Source organism: Coccinella septempunctata, chromosome 9 (assembly GCF_907165205.1).
Source record: "Coccinella septempunctata chromosome 9, icCocSept1.1, whole genome shotgun sequence".
Classification (NCBI taxonomy): Eukaryota; Metazoa; Arthropoda; class Insecta; order Coleoptera; family Coccinellidae; genus Coccinella; species Coccinella septempunctata.
The window spans coordinates 484,867-496,511 of record NC_058197.1 but is presented as its reverse complement, the minus strand read 5'-3'; the positions used below and the strand labels follow the sequence as shown (position 1 = coordinate 496,511).

The 11,645-nt window shown below is 36.4% G+C and overlaps 1 protein-coding gene across 1 annotated transcript; it reads right to left on the bottom strand.

Moving 5' to 3' along the window:
* Positions 1 to 9,729: 9,729 nt before the first annotated feature.
* LOC123320563 lies at positions 9,730 to 10,434 on the bottom strand. The gene is made up of 4 exons (XM_044907911.1): positions 10,204 to 10,434; positions 9,969 to 10,066; positions 9,783 to 9,919; positions 9,730 to 9,740 (listed from the first exon to the last, which is right to left on the bottom strand). The coding sequence occupies exons 1-4, from the start codon at positions 10,324 to 10,326 to the stop codon at positions 9,730 to 9,732; spliced, it is 369 nt and encodes a 122-aa protein (XP_044763846.1). The 5' UTR covers positions 10,327 to 10,434.
* Between the last annotated feature and the right edge of the window lie 1,211 nt (positions 10,435 to 11,645).

The window sequence follows — 11,645 nt, the reverse complement described above, 5'->3', positions numbered from 1 at the left end:
TTGACCAACTTGAAATGCAAATTCAATTAATTCAGAAACTAATATTCTTTTCAGCCGCAATTTTGAACGAATTCGAATTCCTGGCTGAATTTTCTTAAGATGCATACGAGAATAATAATTTAGACGTAGGTATGTTTCTGATAGTGAAATAAAAGGTAATTCTACGAAGGAAAGGAATTTATTCCGAGTAATGGGACAAAAGTTGAATTGAATAGATGTATGTAGTTATTATTTGAAGAGCAATGACAATATTGAATAAAAATTAAAGTTTTTGCATCGAATAATATCAGGAAAAACAGTTTTTTATTTTTACTAATAATTCTTCAAATAAATAGCTTCCATTTTGATTGAGTGCATAATAAAGAAAAAATCGCAATGTAGCTACCACACTTCGGTAGATATTTCTATCCATTAAATTAATACCTGTTGAACTAAATACAGTGAAAGTGTAAGAATTTGAATATCATCTCCTGAGGTGTTCACAAAGATGAATAGGATCATAAGGACCTTCATTATATTGTTATTATGAAAAGATACTAATGCTAATTTCAGATGGGACACAAAAATATTTATACAATAATCTATTATTGTAAGTATTCAGAATCTCGTCAACGATTTACTTGAGAATATGAAAATGAAATTTTGTTGGGGCAATTATTCATTTCAATTCGTCACTGAAATACCGATTTCAAACTTAGTGTTATTGATAGCCCAAACGAGCTGTTATTCATTCTTTAAAATAGACCGGGAATTTCAAATAACACTCTCCAGATAATTCATCTTGAATCCTACCCTGTTCAAGAGGTTCAGACGTTTACGGCCGCTCGCTTTGCAGTTTGCAGTAGGCGCCAAATTGCGAATTCACTGTTATCACCGTGTTAGAGAAATACCTTAATAATCAGTATACAAAATCGCGAAAACAGGAAAGTAAGTAATTTCGGCTAAAATTTTCCGCTGTACAACTTTTGTTTGAAACTTTTTTTCATAAACCTTCTCATTCGCGAAAATTTCAGGTAAACCGTATTTTTTTCTATATTTTCACGAATTTTTCAATAATCCTGAAAATTTTGACACCTGCGTTTTTGACCATATGTTTCTCTCTTCATAACAAACAACATATCAAAAATGCAGCTCTTTCCGCAAAAAAGTGATTTCATCCCTTCCTTTACTGGACTAATTAACAAAAAACCACCCAGAGAAGAAAAACAACTTTGATGTTAAGAGGAAGGTTCACGCTATGGTTGTTGAGAATAAGAAAAATGAACCTAATACTGACTACGAATATGTGGCTTTTATTTTCAGTTTTTTCTCGATATTTTGAAAAGTATTCGAAAAGATACAATGATTTTAAGGGAATTTTATTCAAAATTGAATACTCAATCATATGAGAAACGAAGATATCGAAAAAAAAATTTCAACAAATTTATTTTCGCTCCCTGTATAACCTGAAAAGGTCTCTTAAAATATTTAAGCTTAGTAAAGAATTTCGAACAATATCATAATGCCAATTTTCAGATTTCAAAATATATGTTCAGTTCTCCAGAAACGTTTAATAGACACTCGAACTTGGGACACCATGTATAAGAGGTTGAAATTTTCAAAACATTTTTTAGGTGTTCAATTGAAAAATATGCCAAAATATCAGAACAAGAGTTAAATTCGTTCCATTTGAAATTTTTCTGATATCCAAAACTACCGCTTTTGATAACCAAATTGGACAATTTTTTTTCAATTCATTTATTCTAGAAAATACAAAATAATATAGAAAAATTATATTCTTCATAGAAACTGCCAATTAAACCTAAGGTATATGCCTGATACTTTAAGGAGGTAGTAAAAATTCAATTTACATAAAATGAAACTAAATTTTTTCAATTCAACATTGGAATTGTTTATTTTCAATTATATCCATTACGACTAGATTTGGGCTGGAACTAATATTCTGGCATTAGTTTTATTTCTTGAATAAGATCCAGTTTGTGAATTAATGTTTCCTATGGACAATTTCCTGTTCATTTGAAACTTCAAACGGGTATTTTGAAATGCTAAAAAATATCTTCAATGAATTCAACATTTTTCGTTTTGCTTGAAGCACAAGATTTATGTATCTGAACATGACTATCTATAGCAAAGGTTAACTATAAAATTCCAATTGTTTATCTAAGGTTTTCCTCTTGAAACATACAAAATTGTTGAAATTTCAATTAACTTAAAGTAGGTTCATTTCATGACTTCGAGTCGTTTTTTAATGAATTTTGATACTAGCAGTTTGGATGACGATAATTTATATGATTGATAAAAAAATGTTCATTAGTGCAAAAATAATTTCTTAGTCTTATCGACTGTTATAGGTATGATTCACCCAAAAAACACCCATTTCTTATAACTTCATGATAGAAGATTGAAATCTAGACAAGTTCCATTTCATTCATGCCTATATAAATTCAGAATTCACTTTCAACCTGATAAGAATAAATCCAATGTCTTGTTCATGACGTCGAATAGGAAACATAATAATATTGTTCCAATAAGTATCGGGTCAACTTCAAAGAAGCGAGCGTTCGCTTTTTCTACCTGCTACTGGAATTCAGATCTCGGTTCCTTCTTGCATCAATTACTCATCCCTTTGCTGGTGCGCTTTGTTCAGTGTTGCCAGAACAAAATATTACCGCATTTTTAGGCTTACTGTGAATGCATACCCAAGTTTGAATAGATTTGTGTAACATAATTTTATGAAATGATTATGAGAGTGTTGCTTCTTAATTCATATAGAACTACTAATGTCTTTGATTTTTCTGCTTTATTTTTTTCAAACTGCAATGTGTCTAAAATATATAGGACTATAATTAAAAACAGCAGTAAGCCCAAAATGAAAAACGTTCTAACGTACTTTTCTACAAACTAACTGATATGAATGATTCGAGGAATTGAAAATTTGATTTTCGAAAAAAAATTGTGTTGAATTTTGATAGGTTAGTTTGCGCTGATTTGCGCCCTTGAAACTTTGCGTAGAATTCAAGGAGTAATCTGATTATGAATGAAAAAACTGGGCACTGCATTCAATGAACGGAAGTTGAAATCATTTCCGGCAAACGAATCTGAAGTTTTTTTCTAACGTTCCCGACATATTGAATTTTGAAAATTAGGGGTTGGAACTGCACCGCTTGGATCCTCAAGTTAAAGAAATTTTCAGCGAATGTTCACAACCATATAACAATTCTACATGCCCAGTCTCATTATGCGAAGTTGATTAATTCGAAGATATCAATTTGAAATTGGGCGATGGAAATTCATCCCCTGGATCTCATTACATTCAGCGAACGTTCACATCAATATAATTTTTTTACTAGCCCAATCTCATTGTAGTGTTCTAGAGATATTGAATTTTGAAAATTAAAGGTTGGAAACTTATCCCGCATTCTAGGGAAAATTAATGAAATTCTCTTCAATCAATCAATTTGATATAAATGTTCTGCATAGAAAGTTTGTTATTGTGATTACTTTTCCAAATCATTCCTATAATTAACCCTCGTTTTCATTGTTTAATAGAAATCCAAGCGAATCTGAGAACTCTTTGTTCATTATTAATGAGAACCTAGGCTGGTTCTCATTAATAATGAACAAATTTCAGTGAGCCACTGGAAACCTCGAAAAGGTATGCTAAGTTCACACTCGTCAAGAATCATTCAGAAAAACATAGGTCCATATTATAGAAAAACAAATTATATCTTTCCATTTTTTCGAAAGTCCTCGAAAAGACGTCCCATTTGAGGACCGTCCCCAAAAGAGCCAATCCTTGCATCGGCAATTTGAGGACCGTCCTCAAATGGGCCAAATGTCCCCGAATGGACCAATTCATGCTCTGAAATGTCCCCGAAAAGACCGATTCACATATATATATATATATATATATATATATATATATATATATATATATATATATATATATATATATATATATATATATATATATATATATATATATATATATATATATATATATATATATATATATATATATATATATATATATATATATATATATATATATATATATATATATATATATATATATATATATACGCAGGGAGGCGTAAGCTTTCGGGGAATGACGGCCCCGCGTACCCGAGTCACCCCGGATCTCCAGGTTAGCAGCCTGAGATCCGTAGATCATATTGCTCCTATAACTAGAAGTATGAATCAGGGCGGTAGAGGGCAGCGGGCTGGCCCTCTTCGGAGCCGTCCGGAGGTAGAGCCCGATGGGGAAAGCTGCGGGGCAAGCGGCGCAGCCCCCCAAGATGGCACCGTAAGCCCGATTTCGATTCCAACAACAAGACCAAGAAGAAGTATCAGCTTGGACGGGATAAGAGACCGTTCCGCTGAACTTACAAGAAGAGATGGGAGAACTCGCTGGACAGAGGAGGAAAATATTCTCCTAATGAGAGTTCATTATATAGCAGAGGATCTTCAACAAACTACCAACAGAACCTACCGAGAGATACTCACTACAACGTGGAATGAGATCAACCCGAACAGGATATCATACCCAAATCTCCTCTCAAACAGAGTCCGATGGATCCTTCAGAATGCGAAAATCTCAAGTGTTGAGCTGGAAAACATCAAAAGAAGCTACAGACCCCACACACCAACACCAACCCAAGACCTCACAGAAACTGAGGAAGTCAATCGAGAAAACCAACATCGACAAAACCCTCAGATAAACAACACCAACAAAATCTTCAACAGAAATTTGCAATTATACAGCAAAATCTCCCCCCAAGATAGACCTAGTATCCCGAGACTAAGAGGATCTCGAAAAATCTTTGAAAGCGTGGAAAGAACAAACGAAGTCATAAAAATGCATATAAATAACAACTCAACTCTTGAAGATATTGTGGATTTCGTCTACGCCGGAGCCGTCACAGTGTGTGAAGAAAACAACATGGGACAAAAAACAAAGAAACCAGAGATGGAAAGACAAAAAGACCCTCCATGGAAAGCCCGCCTGGAAAAGAAAATAAACAATATTAGGAAAAGAATTGGCACACTTCATACTTACCTGAACACCGCTTCACCATCTAGAAAGGTAGTTAAGAGAGCACTCCGAATTACATCTGTATCGAACATCAGCGGAGAACAACTTAAGGATCGCCTCACAGTAGAATGCGATATTCTGAAACAAAAAGCAAAAGCATTAGGAAACCGACTGAGGAGATATAATGAAAGGGTCAAACGATACAGAAACAACCATCTTTTCTATAAAAACCCGAAACAATTTTACCGCACACTAGAAACAACAACGACAACAACATCTGAGAAAAAACACCCAACAAAGGAAAGCATAAAGTCGACATGGGAAGAAATATGGAGCAAAAGTGAGGAGCATGATGATGGCGCGTTTTGGATAAGGGAAGCAGAGGAAGAATCAAGTGGATACATCATGGAAGAGGAAAACATCACTGAACAAGACATAAAAACGGTTTTAAAGAAAACAAACAACTGGTCTGCGCCGGGCCCGGACAGTATACATAATTATTGGTGGAAATACTTCACCTCAACACATACATCTCTAGCAAAAGTATTCCAAAAAGCCCTAAGTAAGCCTTCACTCATACCTGACTTCTGTACACTTGGTGTAACGCACATGATACCCAAGGGGACAAACAGCGAAGACCCCAAAGACTACCGGCCCATCACATGTCTTCCCACGGTATATAAGATATTGACAGGAATCATCACGAAGAAAATATGGAAACATGTAGAAAAATACAAGATAATGGCACAGGAACAAAATGGATGCAGAAAAGATGCAAGGGGATGTAAGGAATTATTAATTATAGACACCCTAATAACGAAACAGGCCAAGAAGAAACAACGGAATTTGTCCATGGCATGGGTTGACTATAAAAAAGCCTTTGATTCGATACCACACTCGTGGCTACTGAAAACATTGAAGCTCTACGGTGTATCGAAGGCCATAGGCAACCTACTCAGACATCTGATGGATACATGGAGAACAAGACTACATGTAAAAACCCACAGTGGCAACTATGCAACGGGTGAAATCAACATTCGAAGGGGGATTTTTCAAGGGGATAAATTGAGTACCCTGTGGTTTTGCCTAGCGATAAACTTCTTGAGTAAGCTCCTAAATAAATCCACCTATGGTTATGTTATTGAGAAACGGAACAACACGAAAATAAACCATCTCCTTTACATCGACGACCTGAACCTTTTTGCTGCGAATGAAGATCAGCTCCTAAGGCAACTAAAAATTGTAACATCATTCACAAAAACCATAAAAATGGAATTAGGACTAGAAAAATGTGCTGTTATACATGTGAAAAGAGGAAAAATTACAGGGGGAGACATGATGAGAATACAAAATGACTTGTCCATTAAAATCCTACAACCAGAGGATACATATAAATATCTAGGTATCCAACAGGGAATGGAAATTAATACAACGGAAGCCAGGGAAGCATTCAAACATAAATTTTTCAACAGGTTGAAAAAAGTACTACAAGCCAAATTGAATGCCAAAGCTATGAACACGGCAATTAGCACCTGGGCAATACCATCCCTGTCATATTCTTTCGGAATTGTGAAGTGGACAAAAACAGACCTCAAAGCACTGGACATTCAAGTACGAGGGCTCCTCACCAGGCATGGAATGCACCATCCTCATGCCTCAGTAAATAGACTATACATACCGAGGAATAAAGGGGGCAGAGGTATGCAAAACATCGAAACCATACACCACAATACAGTCAAGGATATGAGAGAATATTTTAAATCAAAACACTTACCTTTCTATAAAGCTCTCTCCAGGGAAGATCAAGGTATTACGGCGCTGAACCTGGCTTCTGAGCATCATCTGGCTGAACCTTCAACCATCGAGGAACTATGCGAAGAATGGCATGGCAAGGCACTCCACGGAAGATATCCAACGGTCCTAAAAAACAGAAATATAGATGCAGAAAGATCCCTCTCATACCTCAAAGCTGGATACCTCTTTCCAGAAACGGAGGGTAGACTGGCAGCGATCCAGGATCAGATGGTCCCTACGAGAGCGTACCAGAAAAACATAACGGGAAGAAATATTCCCAGCGATAGATGCCGTAAATGCTCTCAGGCACCAGAAACAATTCAGCATGTCACATCATCTTGCCCAGTGCTCGCTCCCAGGGAATACACTGATCGACACAATGCCATGGCAAAAGTATTCCATCAAGCCATCGCCCTGAAATATGGATTATTAAAAACAGAAAGAAAAATACACGAATACTTACCTAAACAAGTCCAGGAGAATGATGCTGTGAGGGTGTATTGGGACCATCCACTGATAACGGACAGGCCAATAGCGCACAACCGGCCGGATATTGTCGTCCTTGAAAAGATGGAAAACCGAGTCACTATAATTGACATCACCGTACCGGCCGACGACAACGTTGAAAAAGCGTACGCTGAAAAGATATTTAAATATCACGATCTGGCATTTGAATTAAAAGAACTCTACAGACTTACCCACATAACCATACTTCCTCTGGTCATTACCACGAATGGGCTGGTTGAGATGCACCTGGCTGGGAACACAGCCAAACTTGGACTGCACGAAGATCTAATAGAGAAGGCGCAAAAGGAAGTGATCTTGTGGACCACGAGAATTGTGAGAAGTTTCCTCACTAGCAATTGAGTGTTGCCTTGTTCTGTGAGGAACCGGCAAGCTCTAAGCCTCACCCTGCAAAGGTGATTAAGAAAAAAAAAAAAAAAAAACAAAAAAGAAAATATATATATATATATATATATATATATATATATATATATATATATATATATATATATATATATATATATATATATATATATATATATATATATATATATATATATATATATATATATATATATATATATATATATATATATATATATATATATATATATATTTTCTTTTTTGTTTTTTTTTTTTTTTTCTTAATCACCTTTCCGACACGAATTTCCGACACCGCAAGACATGCATGCGACATGGAAGGAAATATGGGGTCTCGCAGTGGAACATGATGATGAAGCTTCTTGGATCAGGGAAGCGGAGACGGAAGCGGAGAAATATGCCATGGAAGAAATCACCATAACGGAAGACGACATAAAAGCCGTATTGAAAAAGTCAAACAACTGGACTGCACCGGGACCAGATGGAATCCATAATTATTGGTGGAAAAACTTTGACTCCACACATGAACAACTATCGAAATTATTCCAGAAGGCGCTAACGGACCCGTCACAAATACCTGAATTCTGCACACTTGGAATAACTCACATGATCCCTAAGGGAACAAAAAACGGAGACCCTACGAACTATAGGCCAATAACATGTCTACCGGCAATCTACAAAATACTTACCGGAACACTAACACACCATATCTGGAAACATGTGGCAAAAAATAAAATACTAGCCCGTGAACAGAACGGATGCCGAAGAGACGCAAGAGGGTGCAAGGAACTGCTTATTGTTGATGCACTCGTCACGAAGCAGGCTAAAAAGAAATTGAGAAATCTCTCCATGGGGTGGATTGACTACAAAAAGGCCTTCGACTCGATACCACACACATGGCTGCTAAAAACCTTAAGGCTATATGGAGTGTCGGAGTGCTTAATCAATCTACTAAATCATCTCATGGCAACATGAAGAACAAATCTACGGGTCAACACCAACAATGGAACTTACACAACAGCCGAAATTAAGATCAAGAGGGGACTGTTTCAGGGTGATAAGTTAAGCACATTATGGTTCTGTTTAGCAATAAATTTCCTTAGTAAATTACTCAACAAAACGAGATACGGGTACTTAATAGAAAAAAGAAACAACATCAAAATAAACCACCAATTGTATATTGACGATCTCAAACTCTACGCAGCGAACGAAGATCAGCTATTAAGGCAACTAAGGATAGTAAAATCTTTCACAGAAACAATCAAGATGCAAATGGGACTTGATAAATGCGCAGTGCTGCATATTAAAAGGGGAAAACTCATAACTGGAGAAGCGATGCTTGTAGAAGACGAACTAAGAATTCAAAGACTAGGGCCAGATGAATCCTATAAATACCTAGGCATCCAACAAGGGCTAGAAATAAGGAATACTGAAGCCAAAACAACTTTCAGAAACAAGTTCATGGAAAGGCTGAAAATGATACTGAAAAGCAAATTAAATGCTAAATCAACATTTACAGCTATCAGCACATGGGCTATTCCTTGCTTATCTTACTCGTTCGGAATAATAAAATGGTCCGTCACAGACCTCAGGGCCATCGACACACAAATAAGAGTATCACTGACAAAATATGGCATGCACCACCCCCACGCTTCTGTAAACAGATTATACGTGCCCAGACAAGATGGAGGAAGGGGACTGCAAAACATTGAATCCACACACCACCGAGTAGTACGCGAGATGAGAGAATACTTCAGATCAAAAAACTCACCTTTTTTCAAAGCCATATCTGATGAAGACAACAACATCACAGCATTAAATCTGGCATCAAGCAACCATCCCATTGAACCTAAAAGCATCGAAGAACTATCCGAAATATGGCACGGCAAAGCTCTCCATGGAAGATACCCCACCGCCCTGAAATGGAACAAAATAGACAAAGTAAGATCTGTCAATTACCTCAAGGCAGGATACCTGTTTCCAGAAGCGGAGGGCAGACTGGCGGCAATTCAGGATCAGGTGATACCTACAAAAGCATATCAAAAACAGATAATGAATAAGAACTTACCTAATGACAAATGCCGCAAATGCTCCCAGGCGACTGAAACAATCCAACACGTCACGTCATCCTGCCCCATCCTCGCTCCAACGGAATACACGGACCGCCACAATGCCATGGCAAAGGCATACCACCAAGCCATCGCCCTAAAAAATGGGTTAATAAAACATCAAAAGAAAATCTTTGAATACTTACCTAAAGAAATACTGGAAAATGAGGAGATGAAACTGTATTGGGACCATCCACTCGTCACTGACAGACCCATTGCGCACAACCGGCCGGATATTGTGATACTGAAAAAGAAAAAGAAAGAATTAATTATAATAGACATCACGATTCCAGCAGATGACAATGCTGAGCGAGCCTATAATGAAAAAAAGATAAAATACCACGATCTGGCTTTCGAACTAAAAGAAATATACAGACTTACCTCTACATCAATCCTACCCCTCGTCATAACCACAAACGGATTAGTGGAGGCACATCTTTTCGAAAACACCATTAAGCTGGAACTAGATGAAAAGCTAATCGGAGAGGCACAAAAGGAGGTCATCTTGTGGACCACCAGAATAGTGAGAAGGTTCTTAACAAGTTGCTGAGAGAAGTGTCTTGATCAGAGTTGATCCGGCACCATCAAACAGCCTAACCCTGAAAGGTGAAAAAAAAAAAAAAAAAAAAAAAAAAAAAAAAAAAAAAAAAAAAAAAAAAAAAAAAATATACATATATGAACCTGTAGTTCGTTGTTACCTCCGTTAAGTTCATTGGGCGACCTGACCTCCGGGTGAAGGAGTTTTTTAATTGGAATAATTTTTGCTTATATATGAAGAGGGGAAGGTAAATAACAGGGGTACCTAAAGAGGGGAAAAGATTTTTATCGAAAAATTATTCTTCAAACCAACCAGACCTTACTACCTCCGCATATATTTCATATTAGTAGTGCGCTCTCACCTCCCGCAACGTTGCCAGATTTTAGGAGGACAGATAGTAAGGCAGATTGAATTCTACTCATATATAGAATACAGCTGCTTTTCCGATTCATTCACACATATTGAAACCTGTAAATAGTTCGAGAACGATACTAATATTGATAAACTTCATACGCTAATAATTGATTGATAAGGATTCGGAGTAAATGAATTTGGACAGAAATTATTATCTTTTCTTCATGAATATCAACAGTTTTGAATAATTATGCTATGTCTACGATACTTCGTCCGATAGGGGAGTTTAATACCGTATAGGTCCTAAAATGAATGATACATGACAATGAAATTTTTCGTTACATATAAGATTAATTCCAAAGAAAATTTTACCGAATTTGTTCTGGTATGAAATAGTTATCTAAATTTTGGGCATTATATTCACGACATGAGGAACTCCATTGAAATGTTTTTCCCGAATGAATCAACAAAGATATACGTTTTACTTTCAGCTTCTATACTTCATTCACTTTCATTTTAGCACAGGATTGGCCATGGAAATTGAATACCTTTCACTCTGTATGGTACGAAAATGTTGGGTTAAGACGCTTGTCAAAACATTTTTGAGTTTTAAATCAGTGCTACGTAGTCCGTTCTACGTGAGACTCTCAGTAATCACGTATTTCATCACAATATCAAATCACTTCGGAAAATATTGCGTCGAAAATATGTAACGAACATAATTGACATTTATACAAACTGATTGAAGACATACCAAATCTATTTATTTACATGGAAAATAGAAGTAATCAGTAGCTTGAGGAGAGTTACTGTTGTTTATTTTCTTTGGCTGAAGGCTGAAGATGTTACATCAGTTGTAGAATTCAAAAAAATCAACACGAAGATGAAATGCATTTGATGCAGTGTTAGCATTGATTTGAATACTCATAGG